Below are 23,131 nucleotides of genomic sequence, written 5' to 3'. Positions count from 1 at the left end.
AATTAGTTCAACGAAATTGAGATATTATAACATAAGGCAACATAGATAAACTTTTAAAGAAAATTAATCATAATCAAAGTTCACATGCATGGGAAAAAAATCATAAAATTGTCAAACTAATTAAAGAGAGAAAACTTGATGAATTGCAAGTCCAATAACACATTAATTGTCCAAATTTATACAAACACGATTTAATTTACTAATGTATTCTCTTAGTTTGATTAACAAGTTAAAAAGTCTACCTAATATTTTAAAATTATATATATAAAAAATTGAGAATGATAAATTTAATAAATAAATATTGTATAATTAAAAATAAAAAATATATATATAATTGTAAAATGCTTAGTACATATAATACAATAAAATATATTTAACAAATAGTGTAGGTCAAGTAGGAAGGTCGGTGAATAAGTATTTTTTTATATTTATTTAGATTGTTTTCCTCTAGTATAGGTAAATAAATTGCTGAGTTTTTTATATGTGAATAAAATTTAAATTTTTATTGATTTTAGTTATTCAAAAATTAGCAATTTAAAATGCTTTCAAATAAGCTTATAATGAATTTAATTTTTTTAAAAATAATATACCATTGTATAAAAAATAAATATAAATCAAATATTCTAAAAAATAAATTTTCACATTTTACATTATATTTAAAAAATAAACATGGACTTAATATAATTAAAGATAAAATTTTATTTAAATTCAAACTAATAAATAAAATAAATTATAATTTATACATTAATCTTTACTTATACTTATCAAACCAACCATATTTTTTATATCTATTGGGAAGATGTTTGTTTTTGTTTTTCTATTTCTTGGTAATTTTTTAATAATATTATACTTTTTTTTAATGTATTTAATAAACAAATAAATGATTTTTAAGTCAAATAAGTTATCAACAATCATAATCTAAAATTTTTATTTACATAAATTGTAATCACAAGTAAAGGCCAAACAAAATGAGTAAGTCCAATACTCACTCAATCGTCATTATCAAGCAATAGAACGTTTTGTTTTTTAGTTATTTTATAGAATTTATTTGACTTTTTAAGAAAAAGTTAGTGATAATATATGCTTCATGACTAGATTGCCATTTGTGATTTTAGTTTCAAATTGGCAATAAATATGATAAAAAAAAAAAAAAGATTCCCTAACACAAAAGACTAATTAATAATTAATGTTTCTTTAATAATCGTGAATTAAAAATTTAGTTCACATTAATTTATGCATATTGAATGTGTTATTACATTAAATATTAAATTAATTTATAAATAAATCTTCCAAAAAAAAATTAAATTTGTTTTAAATCCAACACAAAAGAATTCAATTTTCAGTCATACCAACAAATCAATTTTTTATTTATCGAAAACCAAATATTTTGAGAGTTGTGTGTTTCCATTTTAGTTATTTCAATTTGGTGAAAAATGTTCTCAATTTATTTTATCAATATATAAAAAATGTTTGAAAAGTCATTATATCATACAATTATCCACCATTATTATTATTATTATTATTATTATTATTTAAAAAAAAAAAACAGCAAGAAGTCAACATAAATATAAAAAGAAGTCTTTTTTAGAAGGGTAAAAGGTTCACTTAGAATAAAGCAAATTTACAAAAAGGAAAACAAAGTATCATGGCAAGTTTGGTATTTAAATATCAAGTAACTTTAAACATGAATCAAACCCAACTATTATATCCTTTTAAATTTTATCCTAATTTATAAAATCTGTTCAATATATTTGTTAAAAATTTATAATTTACTTAAAATTTAACACGGATTGAAATTTTATTAACATTTTTTTTATTTTAAACAATAATTTGTTTATACAAATATATGACTATAGTGAAAATCAGAAATAATTGTTAATAATTAAATATATCTTTAATTTAAAACTAATATAGTAGCTGGAATGGGTCCTGTCCTGTCGAATTTGATTCAATTAAATCCGGATGAATCTAATTTTGGTATTTTCATATAAAAATATACCTATTGCTGAACTTTTATTGTTTTATGGTGTATTTAATTAAACTCGGGACTTGCCAGAGCTTGTCATCTCATTTAACGACCATGTGTTTTAAGAACTGTAAGTAAAAAATATTTAATAATTTCTTTATTTTCTTCAAGAACTTTCATTAAGTATACAATTAACACATCTCTAAATCTGTATTTAACATATAATATAATTATTAATGATGGTAATTAAATTCTAAATCACCTTTCTTTCCATCTCCATCTCCATCTCCATCTCCATCTCAAGCTGGCAAATGTCCGTGATTGCAGGAGCCACCTTGGCTTGCACACACACACACACACACACTCACTCACACACAGACACGCCTCTCTCTCTCTCTGTGTTTGGGATTTGGGAATCGACAATCCCTGAGCGCCGACACGTGATTACGTTAATGGCCTGAAGCGTAGAAAGTACGGCAATCCATCCCTCCATTCAACTGAACACCGTCTCCTCTCTCTTCATTAACCCTTACTTTCCATTGCGTCGATTTTACTTCCCTTCACTCTCCTCCACTCTCCACTCCCCGTTTGTTTCTCGGGAAAGAAAAACTAAAGAGGAGTTTTGCGGTTTAAATTATACTGGATTTGATTCTTTTCTTTTTCGTCGGCGTGCAAGAGGCGGGACAAGTGAATATAAGGAGATGGGAGCGCTAGTGTTGAGCAAAGAAGAGAAAAGAAGTGTAGCGTTTCTGCAAGTTAGCTGAATGTTTAATTTTGCTTTGAGATCTTTTAGGGTTTCCCGAGAGCTAGAAACGCCAACTAGCTGCGCACCATGCACGGCCTCAGCCGCCTCGGAAACGGGCGGTCAATCAGCGTAAGCACTACGCCGTCTCCGCCGTCCTCGCCTCGTTTTCGCCACAGCCGGGGAAAGAGCGGCAGCGGTGGGGCATTCAGCGTCGTCCTCGGTGGCTCATCCTCAGGAGGCAGCGGCAGAGGCGCGAAGCAGAGTGTCGGCGAAAGAGTGGTTTACATGTTTATATCGGCGGTTTTCAAGCGGAAAGGGGTGCTACTATTGGCGCCTTTGTTGTACATTACGGGGATGCTGTTGTACATGGGTTCGTTTGGGTTTGAAGTTGTTAATTTAAAGCATGGCGTTGTGCGTAAGCGGGCGCCGCCAGGTTCAATGTACCGGAGTCCTCAGGTTTTTGAGAGGCTCTGGCCGTTTATGGAGGCTGAGAGCAATGGGAGCTATAATACGGTATTACTTTCACTCTCTTTCTCTTATGTCTTAAACGAACATCTTTGGTTATTTGTTGAATGAGTAGATTATGAGTTCGGGAATTGCTTTATATGCCAGTGAATTTGTTTTGGGACTCTATATCTACTTTTTTAAGTTAGAAAATGTCAATATCACGTGGAAAGAATTGTTTGGTTATTGATTAGAGATGAGTGTGCATATGTGCATATGCTTCAATATATATGGTGAAATTATTAAAAGAAATATCATAATAGTTTCTTGGAGCTGAGAGTTATAATTTGTTTTCCACATTCTTACTGTCAATCCCAGCCTTGGCTGATCCTTTTAGGGAATATTTGTGCAAGGTCAGTTTTATACTTGGAATAATTAACTCCTTTGATTTGCATTAGCGACCCAGTTATCTTCTCTGAAGTAATTCGTTTCAGGAACAACAGAGCAGGTACCTAGTTGAGTGTTCATATCTTGGCTGTTTGCATTAGTTTCATGTCTGTCACTATCTCATTCAGCTTTTATGGTAACTGTTTAAAATAGGCAATCTTGCCAAAAGACCACTAAATGAGCTAAATGGAGGAATTTTATGATAGACACGCATAACATACCATATAAATTGGTGGAGCAGCAAGCTCATGGTTAAGCCTGTTTCCATCCTATCTATAAACACTACATAAGCTGTAAGTGCGGTAAAAAGAAAAAAAAAAAAAAAGAGCTTAGAGCTTATAAGCTCAAAATTTACAAAATGGTTAAACTTTATGAAAATAATTACTATACAGTGATCTAATACTAAGTGGGTGACAGAGTATCCTGCAGTTAAGAATTAGTCTTGGCTACTAAAGTTCCATTTGTCATATTCTGGTGGTTTTCAACAACATGGTGTAACTTTCGTGAATTAACTGAAGTGAAATCACAGATTAAAAAAATGTTGCAATATGGTTCGCTGCTTGATCATAGATGAGGTAGAGCCCAAATGGTAAAATTGCAACTGGTAGCTTAAATGGTTTCCCGTTTTTTTTGGGGGGGGGGGGGAGGGAATCATTTACTTGTTTAGATTTCTGAAAATCCAACAGCTAGTAAAATTTCACATTCCTCAATTTTCAATTCTAGTTGTATCTCAATTTTATTATAAGAAGGTCTTCCATATGGTTAAGCTTTCTCCTCCCTATCAGTTGACCATGATAACAAGGCCTCACAAAAATAGTCTTACCGGCAGTTTGAATTAAATCAAAAGTTTCGTAAGTAATCTTAATTAAAAGTTTGAGGTACTAAAGGTCAGAATAATAGGAAATTTGTTATTAATGTAGTTTACTCTATTCTTACGTACTCAAATGCTAGCTTGTTTTTCTTCTTTTAAAAAAAACTTCCACATTTAATCGAACTCTTGCTTGCTTGTTAGTCTTCAAATTTTTTTTAAAAAAGCTCTTGCTTGTGTTTATTATTTTTTTTTTTTGGAAAAGAAAAAGTATTGGTGTTTTTCTTTCTCTTCATCCTTCTCATGTTAGCCAGCTAGAATCTGCTAAAGTGACAAGACATTGGTTGTGGCACTTGCAGTTATGGTCTTGTTTCTTTTGTTTTTGGTCATTGGTGGCACTCCCTTGGTGCTTCCTACCATATTCTTTCTCTATTAAAGAAAATGCATTTTCTTTTGTTCTCTGATTAAGCAGTTGTAAGTATTCATGCTTTGTTAAACTTGTACATCAGTGAGCTTCCATTCCAATCCCATACTTGAACAAAATGAATCCTACTATTTACTTGGACCATCTTATAGATGTCTACCGATCACTAAATAAAGGTGTAGTGTCATATTGAAAATATCTGGATAAGGTTTACAGTTATGTCAACTGTAAATGCATAACCCTGCTGAAACAGTTGGGAAGAATGTTTCCTATCTACTGAGGGGATAGGGGTTCAAGGGTTACAAACCCCATTGGGGTCATCAAAAAACCATTAGAAGCTCAAAGGAGTGTTCTTAATTTGTTAGGCATGTACTTCTTTTCAGAAGAACGTGTTTATCTTTCCATAGTTTCTTTCTTCAGTCAATGCACATGGATGATTAAACTAGACTAACTGATAATACACCTTTTGGAAATCATGTAGTTAATGGAAGCGTGGCCGAAATTGAATCAAAGTTGGAAGCCTTGTATTGAGAAAAGCATTCTTCCTACTTCAGGTTTGAGTTCTACAAATAATTCTTTTTTAAGAAGGGTATATGTGCCTCCCTGGAGTTAGTGGCTGAGCTAGGTTTTTTTGTAAGAAGGGGCTAAATGTCATTGTTATTTCCCTTTATCTTCTGAAGAAAAGAGGGGCCAAAAGAAAATTATCAGTGAAGTTAAATGAAGTTAATAAATGTTATTTTGTTCATATTATTTATCCTTCACTAATTCTCCAAGATTTGACATCACTTTATGAAAAAAAGGGAAGAAGATAGAAGGTTGGAGAAAAACTTTATTTTATTTAGTATTACACATATTTTAATGGGAAAACAAATTGAAGAGATAAAAAATTGGTGTCATTACATATACTTTTTTTTTTAGATAAGGATAATACTTTAATTTTATTTATGCATTTTTTATTTAAGAGAAATGGACCGTAACAAGCTTCATTTATACATATATATTATCTTTGGGGGTTGCTTTTGTTTATTTGTTTATGAACTTAGGCAGATTTGTATACATCATGTACATATGATTTGAGGGAGGGGGGATGGCGGCACCCCTCTCTCAGTCACTGCCAGGACAATAGTTCAAGTAGTAGTAAGGGTTCTACTCTTTCCACAGCAGTCATGAGTTTGAATCCAAGTGCAGAAGTAGTTCATGTTTCTGGTTATGGGAAGGGAGTTCTTCTACTTGCTTTTTGTTGACGCCGTGGTGACAAATTTGTCTTATGGGCAATAGATATGGTTCAAACTTCAAGCTAAACATTTCAGAACAAGTGCGAATCTTTGTGGCCATGCCCGAAGAGAGTTGGCTATTCAATATTGATATTGATATTGAGTAGGATTAAGTGTTAACATGTCGGAAGTTGATGGTTGGTCAGGTTTTGAAGTAACTGCTGACAATTTGATCAGTGGTATCTTTTACTCCTAACAAAAGATATTGCTGATTTAACTTTTTCAGTCAAAAGAGCATAAAGGAAAAAGAGGTTTTAACCTTAAATCTTGTGGATGGCATGTGCTCTTGAAGAGGAATGTAGTCATACTTGATGTCCAAGGTCGAAGTTGAGTGTTCAGGTTTATGTTAAATTTGGATTGTGTGGAAAGAGAGAAACAAGAGGACTTTTGTGGGGGGTAGAGGTCACAGATGGTTATGACTTGCTTAAGAACAGATGGTTTCAGACCCTTGATTTTTTGTTATTGGGTCACTCCATTCAATCTTTTGGGGGAACATATTAGATAACCTAATTGACTTATAAATATTTTGTAAATAGGTTGGTACTCCCTTGGTACCAATACTAATACACATACTTTTTATGTAAAAATAAATTTGTTAGTTTGTTCCACTTGAATTTGAATGGTTATATTTTTACATTTATCTCTATTGTCCATAAACATAGGGAATGGCTAAAAAAATTTATAATAGAAATTCACACTTACTGTCTTCACACCAAAAATGTTAATTGTGCTTTTCACCAATATATGAAATGTTTTTGTAACTTAATAATGATTGTTGAATGTCAATGAAATGCTAACCACATTTTTTGAGCTTTACAGAATTGCCGAAGGCCAATGGTTTCCTTATCATTGAAGCAAATGGTGGCTTGAACCAACAACGCTTATCAGTATGTTTTGCTAGTTGAGATTCTTTTCCTTCTATCTTTCAACATTTTAGAGGGAAAAAGAAATAAGATTAATGGGCACTAAAAGGGTGCAATCGTATATGTTGCTTTATGTTAAAGAGTGTATTTTATGTAAATTAAGTTAAATGATATAAGAGTCATATACACAACGTGTAATTAATTTTTCTATTGCTTTTATAGATCTGTAATATTCAATGAAATATACAATCAATCATTCTTAACATAGTATTAAGGTTTAGGTTAAGAAACCCTAGACTTTTTCACAAACCTTATTCTGCCTTTATTATTGAAATAAGAAAACCATAAAAAAGTTAGCCTTTATTGTCGGCCATCACAGTGCTAGGTGTCGGCCATCACAGATTGACCATATCCACCACAAACCGACTTTCATAGCCAGCCGTAGCCACCAGAACCTCACGGTTAGAAGCAGCTAGAAGGAACTGCTCAACTACAAGTTACCTGAAACTTATGCCTGCACCTACACAACTTCGCCATAGTTGTGTACTCAACTACTCTGTTACGTGCCTAGCCTCCTCAATCGCAAACAACCAACTGAGTGCACGACTAGCCGTGGTCCCCTCTTGCTGCATGCATTTCCAAGACCCATGCTACCGCCTTCCTACTTAGTTGCTCCAAGCGGTGGTTTTATCTAGGGCATAAGCCATGCTACCTACTAATGACATCTTCCTATGACATTTTATTTGGCCTTAATTGCCTTACAACTCTAGAAAGATGTCAGAGGAAATATCCAAAACACTAGATCAAGCTCCCATGTGGGAAATTCCACATAAAATAGTAGCGAATTTTAATCAATTCAGGCTGCTTATCATTTCATAGGCGATGATTATTTGAGTTAGTCTAATTAATCTAGAACATTCTCAAGGAAAAAGGAAGGTAAACTATCTTTTGGTTATCGGACCAAGACCCAAAGTTCTAATCTTTGATGCTTGGGATGAAGACGACTTAATGATCATGGCATTGCTTTAGAATTCCAAGACTTCAGAAATTAGCAAGACCGTGGTGTTTCTGCCTATAGCAAAAGAAGTGTGGGTTGCAACGACAAGATTTTAAAGTCAATGATGCTGCGCAAATTTATGATCTAACTATTAAGACGTAATCCACCAAGTAAAGACATACGTCAGTCAATGAATATTCTAATATGTTAAAAAATTGGTGGAATGAACTAGACCGGTAACATAAGCTTACCATGAATTGCAGTGAAGATGTAGTCCGTATCAAGAAATTTGTGGAAAAAGACTGTGCCTATCAATTTTTGGTAAGACTAAATCCTGAATTCAATTGGGTAAGAATTCAAATTTTAGGAAAGGAGGAAACATCATTATTCAATAAGGTAATTTTCATTCTAATTGTGGAAGATAGTAAGTGATGGGTCGTGCTAGAACCCCACTCCACTGATAGCTTAGCATTGATCTCATGAGGCTCCAAATCTCCCAACAAATAAAGGAACTGAGTCACACTGAGAACTCATCTCCTAGAGTAGATAATAGGGATAATCGTTAGTATACTTTTTGCAAGAAACTGAAACACACCAAGGCAAAATATTGGAAACTACATGATAAGCCCAATATCTCTAGCAAGGAACGAGGATACACAAACTACTTCATAGAAGATTCCTAAACAAGTTTATGTGGTCAACTAGTCGGGGAAAGAGAAATCTACATTCAAAGTTAAAATTGAATGACTGTGAAATTGATTGGAGGATCTTGAGAAACCTATAAGATACAGGTGCTATGACACACTCGAGTATATTTTTCTTCTCAGATGGTTTGGATGTTTTAGATAAACCATTTAAAAATTTTTGGATTGTAATTCAAGAGCCAGTGATCATATGACCAATATTTCTAAACACTTTCACACTTAAGTTCTCTGTCCAACTAATAGAAAATTATCACTGCATATGGTCCTACCTTGGTTGTAGAAAATGTGTTACATGTACCGAACTTGTGTATCAATTTTGTGTCAATCACTAAGTTATCACAAGATTTGAACTATAAAATAATTTATTTTTCCTGTTGCCATGACTTGCAGTACTAGAACTATGGAAAGCTGATTGGATATGCTGAAGTTAGAAACGTATTCTACTACTTGGATGCACATTGAAGATCTTTTTCTATTGTTACTATCAACCCTATACGACAAGTTTTAGCTCTACCATAAAAATGCCACCCAATTTTTCTATTTTTAAAGTTATGTTTCCCTTATTATTTAAAAATTCAGATTATGAAATTTACATAGCGATGTATATGAGTTTGTCAAATATAAATGTGTAACATTTTCTTTTAGTGATTAAAGAAGTTCAATTCTTTTTTCATTAATCTATAGTGACATGTGGGGACCGACTCACACATTTAATATTTGTTAGGTTCGATATTTTGTGTCATTTATTGATGATTGCAGTAGATCACTTAACTTTATTTACTTAAAGACAAATAATATGATATTAATTATATGATATCCTAGTTGCAACATAATAAAAATCCAATGTGGAACCCCCATAAAAAAGATTTTGCAAAAATCCAATGGATTCTTCATAACTCATCTTGCATACAACAAAACGGAGTAGCAGAACGCAAGCATAATTATCTTCTAGTCACTACTAGAGCCTTGCTCTTCCAAAACCACGTCCTAAAAGCAATATTGGGGGGAAACAGTCCTTACAGCTGCCTACATTATTAACTGCTTATTTACAATGTTCTAGACTTCAAAAGACTTCTAGCATCACTCCCCAAGTTTTAACCAGAAGTAAGTGCCACAAACTATCTGGTTCCTCAAATATTTGGATGTATAGCTTTTGTTCGTGTTTATTCTCATTAAAGAGAAAAACTTGATTTTCGAACTCTGAAATGTATGTTTGTGATGTCCTCCTCTCAAAAAGGGTACAAATATCACCATTCGCCTGCATAAAAATTTTATGTGTCAATGGATGTCATGTTTGTTGAAAAAGAATCATAACTAAATCTTATCTCTAGAGGAAGTCTATATTAGAAGATAAAAATATAAGTTTCTTAACTGATTCTTGCCTTATATCTTTGTAACACTTCAAAACCACTCCCACAAGAAAGCCTTCAGAACCCACTAGAAAACTCACCCACTTAAGAGACCATATTTGACTCTAGGTTCGCTCAATTGTATACAAGGAGGAAGAATCCAGGTTCAGAGGCTAAGCTGGTCCAAGTATCCTACCTTAATTCTGGAATTGAAGTCTCAAAAAACCTATATATTCTGATAATAATATATATATTACACGTTGCAAAAGTATCAAGGAATGTACTAAATATTCTCTTTATCCTCTCTCACAGTTTGTCATTTGCTGAGTATTTACAATCCTATAAAAGTTTTATTTCAAGTTTGAATGTTGAGTTTATTCCTAACATTATATATGAGACATTATTTTGTAAAAAACGAAAAAGTGCTGTGAATATAGAAATGCATACACTAGAATTTTTTTTTTGAAATAAAAGTGTGAAGTTTTATTGATGTAAGGTGTTAAGGGAGCACCACCCATGTACAAAATTTACAAATCAATTAGCATATCTACAATGAAGCCTAAATCATTAAAATTAATTAAGATTATACCCTAAAACAGTAGAATCAAAATAGCGTAATTAGTTATCTTTGGTGGTATTAAAATCTAATTCTATCTCCTCGAAAGCCTGATTATATTTTTCTTTCCAAATAACCCAAAAAATGGTAAGGGGAATAAGTTTAATTGATTTGTTGTTGTTGCCCAGTTCCTCCCAAGTCAAAAGTTCAGTATTGATCTTGTCAGCCATAACCCAGGAGATGCCCAAAAGCCATGGACCATAGCTTGTAAGAGGTAGAGCAGTCCTGAAGTAGATGATTGCAAGATTCCTGAGAGTTTTTACAGAGAAAATGTCTGTTAACAGTAGTGTAGCATCTTTTCATCAAGTTATCCATGCTGAGAATTCTGTCTTTGACAGCCTCCCAAGCAAAAAATGATATCCTAGGGGAGTACCAGAGTTCCAAATGATTTTCGAGGGGAATTTCTTCTGTCCGTCAGTGGTATTGCCGTTTAGATAATGGTAGAGAGAGCTAACAGTGAATTGGTCGTTCTTCTTTAGATTCCAGTTGGGCTTGTCCTCCCTATTTGAGAGTCGGATGTTTGCCAAAGTGAGAAGCAGAGACTCACATTCTTCCAACTCCTAATCTTGTAAATTCCTGATTACTGGGACGTTCCACGAACCTGGGATATCAGAACCAGCAGCCTCAGTGACCGTGGATAATTTATTCCTTGCAATAGCAAAAATGAGGGGTAATCTGTCTTGTAGTTTTTCCGTTCCACACCAGATGTCTTCCCAAAGGCGAATATTGTGTCCGTTACCAAAAATCCACTTAGAGCAATGAAAAATAGCAGAGTTGAGATTCATGATGTTCTTCCAAAGACTTAAGCCATAATTGCATTTCTTAATGCATGAAAGATCATGAGGATTACCGTTAAACCATTTGCAGTCTATGACCATTTTTCAGAGGCTATTGTTTTCGTTCCAGAATCTCCAAATCCATTTCCCAAGAAGAGCTTTGTTTAACTTCACCAGTGATCTTAGTCCCAAACCGCCATCTCTCAAGAGTTTTTTGGCATCCATCCAATTAACTAGATGATATTTCTTCCAGCTATCACTATCACCCCATAAAAAATTGCATTGGATGGTCTCCAATTTTTTAGCCACTTTTAAAGGAATGTTGAACATTGATAAATAGTAAATGGGAAGGTTAGAAAGAGTACTTTTAATCAGGGTCAGTCTTCTTCCTTTGGAAATTAATTTTTTCTTCCATGTCGCTAATCTGTTATTAAACATATCCACCATCGGTTCCCAGCACCTGTTGTCATTATGCTTGGTGCCAGCGGAACCCTGAGGCAAGTAATGGGCAGCTGAGTTTGTTTACGGCCAAAGACCAGATTAAAATTTTCACTTGGATTGCAGTTTCCCAGTTCAACCATATCAGATTTGTGGAGATTAATTTTCAGCCCAAAAACTGCTTGAAAACATAGCAAGATACATTTCAGAAAGAGGAGGGATCGGGTGTCAGGTTGGCAGAAGATTAGCATGTCGTCAGCGAGAAACAGGTGAGAAATTTCAGTCTTTTTCTCTCTGTTTCCTACGGTGATCCCTTTATTCAGTTGCAGAACTTTGACTTTCTCTAGGAGTTTATCTAGAGCCTCCATCATGATGATAAATAGAAGAGGGGGGGGAGAGGATCCCCTTGCCTCAACCCTCTTGAGGCATTGAAAAAGGTGGAGGGCCCGCCATTGACAATCACAGCGAAGCTAGTGGAGGTGACGCATGTTCTTATCCAGCTTCTCCATTTTGATCCAAAACTGAGTCTTTGTTGCATGTAGTCTAAAAATCCGAGTTTACATGATCAAAGGCCTTTTCCATGTCAAACTTGCATAAAATACCTTTCTTGTTGTATCTAATGACATCATCCACTATTTCATTAGCGATCAGAATGACACCGGTTGTCTGTCTCCCAAACACAAAGGCATGTTGACATTCCTCGATGATGTGATTAAGCGTCTTGGACAACTTTTTAGCTAAAACTTTAGAGAGCAATTTGTACATGCAAGCAATGAAACTGATTGGTCGAAAATCATTAAGATTCTTGAGGTGGGCTTTTTTTGAGATCATAACAAGAAAGGTAGAATTTAGGGATCTAACAAAGGAGCTGTGATTATGGAAGTCATTAAAGATGTCTGATGGTACAATCATGAGAAATAGTGGGTATTCATAATCAAACATGAGAAATAGTGGATCTACCCAAAGAAAAAAACCTGCAAGATTTAAGTGGATATTCATTATCAAATACAACATAGATGATACATTCGAGAGGTATAAAGTAAGAGTGATAGTAAAAGGTTATGCACAAATTTGTAGGATAGACTGTTAAGAAACATTTGCACCACTAGGCAAGATGAATACAGTACAAATCTTGCTATCCTTAGCTGTCCATTTTGATTGGCAACTGCAAAAGTTTGATATGAATAATGCTTTTTTACATAAATACTTAGAAGAAAAATCTACATAGAAATTTCACCAGGTTTTGCCAGAGAAGTCGGACAAAATAAAGTGTATAAATTGAAGAAGATACTCTATGGACACAAGCAATCACTAAAAGTATGACTTAATAGATTCTTATGGGTGATAATAAGCCTGAGATACTAGCAAATCAAAGAGGTCATACTCTGTTTATCAAGCTCTCAAAGATAGGAGAAGTTATAACTCTCCTACTATGTGTTGATGACATTATTATAATAGGAGATAACGAAAAAGAAAAATTGATACTAAAGCAATGCATGACAAGAGATTCAAAATTAATGAGTTAGATAAGTTGAAGTATTTTCTTGTAATCGAAGTCACCCGCTCAAAATCTAAGATCTTCATTTCTCAGCAGAAATACATTCATGACCAGTTGAAAGATACTAACAAGTTAATTAGTATATAAATCAATTAGTACTTCTATAGATCTCAATTATAAATTAGAAGTAACAAAGAAGATACACCAATAGATAAGAAAATGTACGAGAGATTAATTGGGAGATTTGATATACATGTCCAACATAAGACCAAATATTGTCAATGTAGTAAGTATTATAAATTAGTTCATGCACAGTCCTAAAAAAATGCACTTACAGACAACTTACAAAGTGCTGCATTACAAAAAATGGTCACCGATCTTGTTCAAGAAGAGTAATAGGTTGCTTTTAGAAGCCTATACAAGTGCAGATTATGCAGGGTCAATGATAGATAAAAGATCTACCATAGGTTAGTGTACCTTTTTTTGGAGTAACCTAGTTACTTAGAGAAGTAAAAAATAAAATATAGTTAGCAAATCAAGTGCAAAATCAATATTTCGAGCAATGGCCCAAGGAATATTTGAACTATTATGGATAAGATTAGAAAGTTTAAGAATAAAGTGGGAGAACTCTATGTGCTTATATTGGGACAGCAAGTCAGCCACAAGTATTGTACATAATTTGGTACAATATGACTGGATCAAGCATATTGAGGTCGACAGACATTTTATCAGAGAGAACTTGACAGTGACCTAATATGTACTCCATATATGCTTAATATATCACAGTTAGCAGATGTGTTGACTAAACGGTTGAGCAATCCAACATTCTATACTATTATTGGCAAGATGGGGATGAACAATATTTATTCTCCAGCTTGAGGAAGAGTATCAAACAAAGCGTATTTTATGTAAATTAGGTTAAAAGGTATAGGAGTAAAAAACATTATATGTAACTACTTGTCTATTTCCTTTTGTATATATAGGGGCTGTGATATTCAATGAAATATAAAACCAACCATTCTTCACACTTTTTCAATATTTGAAAAGAAGTTCAAAAATCATAATGTGATGTAGTGGACAATTCATCTTATGGTTCTTCTAACAGACCAAACATTATATGTCAAACTTTTAGCTTCATAGAATGATATTGGTATCAGATTTAAGCAGTATGGATCATTCATGAACATTTTTTGAAGACACGTTGTTCGATGCTTTTGTGCTTAGTTAAGATAGCAAAAGATATTTTCATTAGAAAAAGTCAAATAATACCTTTGCTTCTATTTTGTGAATAAATTTTGCTAATTTTGATTTTGACAATCTTTGGTAGTGTCTCCTCCCTCCATTGTCAGTATGTTCAATTGGTAATTGACTTGTTGGTATGTGGTTTTGAAGTGTGAATCACAACTTTGTTATTAATTTAGCCTTTCATTGTCTCTGTTTAGATATGCGATGCAGTTGCTGTGGCAGGACTACTGAATGCTACGCTTGTCGTTCCAATTTTTCACTTAAATAGTGTTTGGCGTGATTCCAGGTTGTTATTATTTTACTTTTACTCATCGTTGTGCTTTTGCTGTTGTGGAATCTTTATCATTTAGATTCAGTCTTCCTTAATATCATTGTTATTAACACAATTGAAATGTGAATGCATTTGCAGGTTTAAGAGATCTTTGATTAATTTTAGGCATTTTATAGTTTCCAAAACTTGAAAAAGTTCTCAACTGCCACCCTACACTAGTACTGCAATTGCTATGCTGGGATTTTCATAAAAATGATACAGAGCTCACTTGAAGGAGTTGGGGAGAGTTCTCTTACCTGAGTAATCTTTTAGCTTTCGGTGTCTTTTTCTTTTTCTTTTTTGGCGGGGTGGGGGAGGGAGGGGGGGGGGGGGGAGGGTTATATGACGAAGAGCTAGGACATAAGTCTAAAATATAAGTGGAAGAAGTCTGGTTTATAGTTTATGGCCAAAGCAGTAGCTTGGAATCAATGTTTTGATCTTTCTTGGATCACAAGTGTCTGTTATTTGAAATTGAGTCAAGTGGTGAAAAAGAAGTAACTCTTCCCTCTTAATCATTAAAAACAAGAATCGCATCCCCCCAAATTTGACTCTTAAAAATAAATAGAGAATTGTTCAGAAAAAACAATTTCTATTTCATAACGAGTAGACTATAAGGTGGAAGGATTCAACCCTTTGAATAGAGGGACCAAATTCTGTCATTGACTTGCAAGAAGGTATACTATGAACAGAATAGCGATTATAGTTAGGTGTTATTTAGCACAAGAATACCGTGTGAAGCTTTTCAATAAATTTTTTGGGGAGTTTCTTTTGAAAATAAACTAAAAGGGAGAAGAGATTTCGGTTACAATGAAGTAGTTTAACCAACAAATCGTTCAAAAACTTTAGCTAGGAAGAAATTACCTAAGTTTATTATTTAACTTTAACACATTCCCTCAAGCTCTGTTCCAGCAGGCTAAAGGCATGGAGAAAACACGTCTTGTACCATGTGCCGAAATTTGGTTTTGATTGAAGTAGGACAATTAGGATTCAAACTCTTGTTTCTTTGTGAGATGATGCAAAGGAGCAAAGAAGATTCTAGTTGGTGGATTAGAATGTAGGAGAACTTACCTTGAACTTGGATCTTGGAATCAAATCTTGGTTAGCTTCACTATTAGAGTGCTACCTAGTAAATGGCTCCAGGAATTATGACTAAGTAGGGATCTTGCGATGGAGGGTGATTATGGAAAAGTATTGGTTGGAGGAAAGAGGTTGGAGGACTATAAGGTCAAGGGATCCATATGGCTCTAGTCCACTGAGGTAGATCATTAAGGTGTGAGATGATTTTGAGTTGTGTATTCATTTCTAGGTGGGCAATAGGAAAGAGTTCAATCTTGGGATGGCATCCGGAATGGCATTTCTTTTCTCGGAATTTAGTTATTCGATTTGTTAAATTGTCTAGAAAGAAAGATGCTCTTATTAGTGCCTGTTCTCACTGGTTGGTGGCAAATTGGTATGGAAGGTTGGAATAGTGAAGAGTTTGAATGATTGGGTGGGAAGAAAACTGCTTTTGTTTACCATAATTTACATAGTGCACATTGTCCAATCTAGGGAGGATGAACCAGTTTGGAAGCTTTGTCCAAGAAGCTCCTTTTCAGTCTAAGTTCTGCTTTCACATCACTTATCCCTCATTGGATGTTTCCTTTTCCCCATGAAGCATATTGTAGGGAAAATGCTTCACCTAGAATCACTTTTCTTACTTGGGAAGTTGCCCATGGCTGCATTTTCATTATTGATAATCTCATTAAGTTATTTTCTAAAAAATAATCTCATTAGGAAAGGTAGGATCCTAGGGTGTTAGGATTTAGAGTGGTTTTTGTCCCCGTCAAGTGTATTGGTTTGCTTCTTGGTGTGAATTTCAAGGATCTCAACATGTGGAACTCAATCCTCTTCTATTGGATTTGCAAATCTTCCATAGAGTCTACCCAATGCCAAGGTGTTGGGGCTTAGTGTTAGATCTTTGTTGGGAAGGAGGACTTATCACAATATGGCTTGGATGGGAGAGGATGGAAAATTTCCATTGTAAGACAGTCATACGATAAAGACTCCAGACTCTTTGAGATTGTTAGAGATAAAGATTCTTAGGTATCTCATGAATTGAATGTCCATAAAACTTCCTCCTATAACATTTCTCTAGCTTGTAACTTAAATAGTTGGAATATTGATGACTTGTTCTCATTATTGCTTTTCTTGTTTTGATGTCAGGTGGACCTGAATGTTTCTGATAAGTATGTTTTCAACTCACTTCCAAGGAATGGTGTATTATCTGTTTCAAAATCTCCTTAGGCAATTGGTTAATGTTTTCAATTTCCTTTGATGCAAATCTGGAAGAAGAACATTGCCTCATATTGCTTTCTTTGCTTGGGAAGCTTTGCCCCAGGCAAATGCTCACCTTTTACAATCTTAGGAAAAAGTGGTATATTATAGTGAAGGGCGCCCAATTTTTCTCCAGGAGAATAAATCCCCTAATCATCTAATCCCCTTGTTCCCGAGTCTAGAAGAGCATGAGATTAGCCTGTTAGTCCCCTCAATCTCTCTTGGGTTACAAGCGGATTGATGGCAGAAGAACTGTGGGTTGAGATGGTCGTTCTACTTACAAGGATAAGAAGCTCATCCCTCATTTCTTTGGCTGCAATGTGGCAATTTGGAAGGAAAGAAAACAATAGAGTTTTCAAGGACAAGGTTCCCTCATATGTATTATTAGAGAGCATCATTTCTAGATCATTAATCTTTTACTTAGAGATTAATCTATCCTTTTTAAGGCTCATCACAGACATTTTTCTGCTCTCAATGTTCTTATCCTTTTGTATAAGAGTGGAACCTTGTTGTTGCTTTTTCAATTCCTCTAAAAAAAAAGTTAGGGTTTCGGTGAATGGTTGTTTCTTCACCTTGCACAAGCCACTGTTTTATCAATTCATGGATGTGCTTACTCTGACTTAAGACAACATCCTCATCTTCTCGCATGCGTATACATCAAGGAATAGTGAAAGGAAAGAAGGCAACCTTAATAGCAAACTAAGTAGCAAGAGAAGCAACGGGACTGGCTCCAGATCATCTTTGTTAAGATGCACAGCTTCATAGTGTTTATGGTCTATGTTCTTGAATCTCCTCCAAAAATCAGTGTGTCATGGCTTCTTTAGTGGCAGGTTGTAGGTTTGGCAAGGCATTTTAGTTGATAAGAGAGGGAAGAAACTTATCTATCTTGTCCCATTAGTTAATTTGTGGGTTATTTTGAACTCTTTTAAGTTTTGACTTTGATACCATCTTCTGAGATCAAACTGTCATATGTATGTAATATTTAGGATTGTTACTTTTATCTTTTTTGGTACTCTTCTCTTTCATAGATTTTACAGATCTGTCGTGGTAACAAATGGTAATTGTTTTTTTTCTATTGTTAATTCTCACAATTTTTCTTCATTCTAACTCACACTCCCCAATCTAAGAATACACCATACTTTTCTTTTGTTGTCTGTGCTGCATAATCTCCTATTGTTAATTCTCACTAATCTTCTTCATCACACCATCTATGAGTACGCCATACTTTTTTTTTGTTGTCTATGCTGAAATCATTGAGTAGATTATTTCTGACCTTGCACAATATCTGAAATAATTGAGTAGATTATTTCTGACCTTGCATATTTTTCCGTTGGTTGCAGCAAATTTGGGGACATATTTGATGAAGAATTTTTTATTCATGCTCTTAGAAATAATGTGAATATAGTCAGAGAGCTCCCAGGGGACATACTCGAGCAGTACAACAACAACATAAGCAGCATTGTGAATTTGAGAGTAAAAGCATGGTCAAGTCCTGTCTATTATGTCCAAAAGGTCCTCCCAAAGCTGATGCAGATGAGGTATGTCTTCTCTTGTATCTCTTCTCTTCATTGTCAATAAGGGTTGGTTCGCAATTCTCCGAGAAAATATTAGGACTGCCATCCACATTTGCTCCTGTTTTCAGCTAACTTTCATAGTACTTTCTGATAATTTCACCACGCCTATATCTAGATTGTGTATACGGCCCTGCGTCATGCCAACTTGTTAATATCAAATTCTACATCAAATGCAGTTTGTGGAGCTAGGAAGATTATATAGTCTTTTAAGGGCCTTCAACTTGTTGAATAATACCTTATGGTCTGGTTTGTTTGGAATAAATTCAGAAAAATTGTGGAATTCATTTGTAAACCCGCACTTAATTTAGCTAAAAGATGCTGAAAATTCTCCTTAAACAATAAAATTTTACTAAATATGAATTTCATATATAACTGGAATAATGTATTCACCAAAATTGATGGAATTCAAGATATTGTTTCAATTTCACATAGAACCCCATATCATACCAATTTTATTTTCTTCTAGTACAATATATATCCTCTTCTAGTTGAACTAAACTTGAGTTTGTGAGTGAGTTCTGTAAATTTTTTTAACCAGTAGGCTCACTTTTGGGTCAGAGCTGGCTTGTACACACCGAATTTTTAATCAAAGTCCTGAATATGGAGTCACAGATCATTGAAGTAGAGGATCACCAACATAAAGGATGTACTTAAGTGATATAAAATTTCATCGTAATCCGTTCTGGTTGCATGGTTTTCCGGTTGGTTTAGGAAGGGGCCGATTCATTCAGCTCTGACAGGAAGTCAAGGAGCAAGACTATTAAGATTGTATTTGTTTTCATTTCCCCATTCACCTCTAATCTTCATATTAAATTTGACATATATTATGAGAAAATATTTGAAATGTTAAATCGTGTTTGAATACTCTGGGGATGGGAGTCAATTGCTATTAATGGAAGTTAAAGTTGAATTCCTACCTCCAAGGGGCTTCAGGTGGGGTTGAGGTTGACATGAAAATGCAAACTATTTTCTAATTCTAAATGAAAAGTAGCATGAAGATGAGATATAGGAATTAAGTAATCTTGGAGTGAATATCGAACCAATCGCAATTAATATCTACATGATTATCTATTTACAAGAGGTATACATAAAAATGTCTAGATTAGGCTTTTGCATTGGACTAGCGTTGGAAATATTAAACTCCTGTCCAGCTGAACTGAGGAAAGGCCAATAATTTATTATTCAACTTGAGACTTAACCATGCAAACCATTCCCAATGCTAGGATTTACACTGGGTTGGACTGCATTTGATTGCAAGCATAGCGAACAATGTTCTCTCCAGAAAGATGCAAAATGTCCCATGTGGTTGGATTTTTTTCTTATATATGCGTGTGTCCATGCATGCTAATGAATATCAAGTTTTTATTTCTTGCACAGAAGAGTTTAGTAGTCTTCGAATGTGTTTGTTTCATATGGTATTTTGTAATAGTTCATGCAGCATTTTAGTCAATTTCTTATTTAAGTCATAGGCTTTAAGCATATTGCAGGGTAAAATGATGCAATCTCTTTATTTCTTGTTTTAGGGCTGTTCGAATTGCACCTTTCTCTAACAGATTGGCTCATGCAGTTCCTTCACATGTTCAAGGCCTTAGATGCTTAGCTAATTTTGAGGCACTGAGATTTTCAGAACCTATAAGAACTCTTGCAGAGAAGATGGTTGATCGAATGATTAATAAGAGTTCCTTGAGCGGAGGAAAATATGTATCTGTACATCTTCGGTTTGAAATGGTCTTACTCTCTCCCACGTACATTTCTAGAGATGTCAATTAATTGACTTGAGTTTATATGTACTCAAAAGTTCCATTTCCTTCTCTTTTAAAGGACATGGTTGCATTTTCATGCTGTGAATATGATGGCGGGGAGGATGAGAAGCAAGAAATGGATATGGCTCGAGAAAGAGGTTGGAGAGGAAAATTCAGGAGAAGAGGTAGAGTTATAAGGCCCGGGGTGAACCGTGTGGATGGAAAATGCCCTTTGACTCCACTGGAGGTATCTCACATAGTTCTATCCAAAAACTGGTGGCGTCATTGTTGATATTTCTCAAATAAATTCTCATATTCCTGGTTTATACTTTTTTCTTGATAAAATGATTTTTGCTCTTTTATAAAATATTTTATATATCCATTACCTATGTATATGGTTTGGCAGGTAGGAATGATGCTTAGGGGCATGGGTTTTGATAATACTACCTCGGTATATGTTGCAGCAGGAAAAATTTATAAGGCAGAGAAGTATATGGCTCCTCTTATACAAATGTTCCCACGTTTAGAAACTAAGGATACGATAGCTACTTCAGATGAACTTGCTCCATTTAAGGTATTGTATGGGTTTCATGACATGCTCTTTATAACTTAACTGGGAAAGAGTAACCTTTTGCTAAAATCTGGTGAAATCAATTCTTGTGATGTTGGGCTTTCATGCAGGGTCATTCATCTAGATTGGCTGCTCTTGACTACACTGTGTGCCTTCACAGTGAAGTGTTTGTTACGACTCAAGGCGGAAATTTTCCCCACTTCTTGATGGGTCACAGACGCTATCTGAATGGAGGACATGCGAAGACAATTAAACCTGATAAAAGGAAACTAGCGCAGCTATTCGACAGGCCAAATATCAGGTCTGATGCATCTCAAGTTTCTTGATTTCTTCAATTCAGATATCTGAATTGTGTGGTACATATTGATTTCAAATAATTTCTTCATCAAGTATAAAACACCTCTTAGCATGCCATGCATAAGTCAATCCAGTTATCTCACCAACTCTAGTGCATTTCTGTAGTTAGAGAAGCAAATCTAGATTTGCTCTATTGAATATGCTAAGAAGTAGTTAAAACTAAAATCGTATCTTAGTACTGGACATGGATATCGAAGATGTAGATAACCCTAAGTAAGAAAATGAGGAAGAGGATTAATCCAGAGGAGAAAATATGTTAAAGGGAAAAAGAACTTTTAACTCAAACTTAAATAATGTGGATTTTGAAGTATTGAATTAATCGTAAACCCTAAAACTCAATAAATAAACAAGTTCTACTTTTCGGATAGTTAATAGATTTTGTTATGTTGCCATAGTAACTAATTTTGAAAATCATTCAAAGATTGGTAGATGTGGAATGTGTAAGAAGTTTTCTGAAAATCTTTATTTGTTGTTCATTTGAAATTTCAGAAAATGGGATTTGGCTTGTGCTTGTCAGCAAACCACTGTAAACAAAATTTTGATTCTAGTTCTACAGAGATTACTGAGCTTTCTTTTCGTTCTAAATTTATTAATAATAAACATACATCTATACATACATGAAGTGTTCTTACCATGTTGAGCAGGTGGGATGACTTCCAGAAACAGATGCAAGACATGCTTCATCACAGTGCCGGAAAAGTATCCGAATTGAGAAAGCCGAGTGCATCACTCTACACATTCCCCATGCCAGATTGCATGTGTAAAGAAGCTGAATCAATAAATGAAAACAGTAATGCCACAAACCTTACTTGAACTATAGATACATAGGAATTTTATGTCTAGGACTAGAAATTTTTTTTCCACACCTCTAGTTTATGTTGTATCATTTCATTGGTACTACAATTATTCTTTCATTCAAGCTTACGTCCTTTTGTTAGGTCTTGATTCTTTTGATTTTCTTCTATAATTGTTAATTTGTATCTCAAATTTGTTTGTACAAAAACACAGTTCGAGGTAAAAACTTGGTGTGAATTATTTATTGGCATCCCGCGTGGCCTTGTAAGATAGGGTCTGAATAGAATGCCTAATTTCCCTTTTTAACTATTTGAAATTTGAAGGGTATGGTTGGGACTTAATATGAGGTTTTAACAGTAAATTTATGCGGGAACTAAAATAATGTGTATGAGAAATAATACAAAATTGGAATGTATGATCTGAAGATTAAATAGAATTTGAGATGAGATCAATTTCAATTACATTTAAGACCTGTTTATATTTTTTATAATTAGGAAAATTTAAAGGTTAATTTCTAAATAAATTTTACAATTCCTGATTTTGTTCCATGCCAAAATCTTTATTATCCATTCATAGTTTAATTTTTTTTTTTTTAAGAAAAAAAAAAAAAAAAAAAAAAGATATAGATTGGGTATACTGTTGTTAATTTTAAAAATACAGGGGGAGCGTATAACATAATTTGGAATATGTTATTAGATTAAATATGGAATTGATGTAACGTACAAAATCGTCCTCACAAGTCAATACATTAAACTCTTTGGAACTTTCAATTTAAGGCTCATGGGTTATATTGGGTGGTGGTTTGGTTGACAACCACCACCATTGATTTCTTCTCTCGTTCATGTATTTTGACCAATTTTGCAACTTCCTCTCTA

The 23,131-nt window shown here is 34.1% G+C and overlaps 1 protein-coding gene across 2 annotated transcripts; it reads left to right on the top strand.

Annotated features, from left to right (window-relative positions):
* Window positions 1–2,223: 2,223 nt before the first annotated feature.
* Window positions 2,224–22,506, top strand: LOC110808585 (O-fucosyltransferase family protein). Of its 2 annotated transcripts, XM_088221256.1 has the most exons (10): window positions 2,225–3,224; window positions 5,316–5,388; window positions 6,928–6,995; window positions 14,792–14,880; window positions 18,558–18,755; window positions 20,315–20,519; window positions 20,613–20,780; window positions 20,940–21,107; window positions 21,215–21,405; window positions 22,106–22,506. In XM_088221256.1, exons 1-10 carry the CDS (start codon window positions 2,799–2,801, stop codon window positions 22,272–22,274), a joined length of 1,755 nt encoding a protein of 584 aa, XP_088077382.1. In that variant the 5' UTR covers window positions 2,225–2,798; the 3' UTR covers window positions 22,275–22,506. The 2 variants fall into 2 exon arrangements, with proteins under 2 accessions (XP_088077383.1, XP_088077382.1); XM_088221257.1 differs by lacking the exons at window positions 5,316–5,388; window positions 6,928–6,995 and having other exon boundaries at window positions 2,224–3,224.
* Window positions 22,507–23,131: the final 625 nt, after the last annotated feature.

This window comes from Carica papaya, chromosome 1 (assembly GCF_054855325.1).
Source record: "Carica papaya isolate Zhongbai chromosome 1, ASM5485532v1, whole genome shotgun sequence".
Taxonomy (NCBI): domain Eukaryota; kingdom Viridiplantae; phylum Streptophyta; class Magnoliopsida; order Brassicales; family Caricaceae; genus Carica; species Carica papaya.
This window is presented reverse-complemented; position numbering and strand designations above follow the sequence as displayed.

Coding starts and splice junctions, on each gene's coding strand:
- LOC110808585 (XM_088221256.1), top strand. CDS start 2,799: ATGCACGGCCTCAGCCGCCTCGGAAACGGGCGGTCAATCAGCGTAAGC. Junction 6,996..14,791: donor TGAACCAACAACGCTTATCA/GTATGTTTTGCT, acceptor GTCTCTGTTTAG/ATATGCGATGCAGTTGCTGT. Junction 18,756..20,314: donor CCAAAGCTGATGCAGATGAG/GTATGTCTTCTC, acceptor TTCTTGTTTTAG/GGCTGTTCGAATTGCACCTT.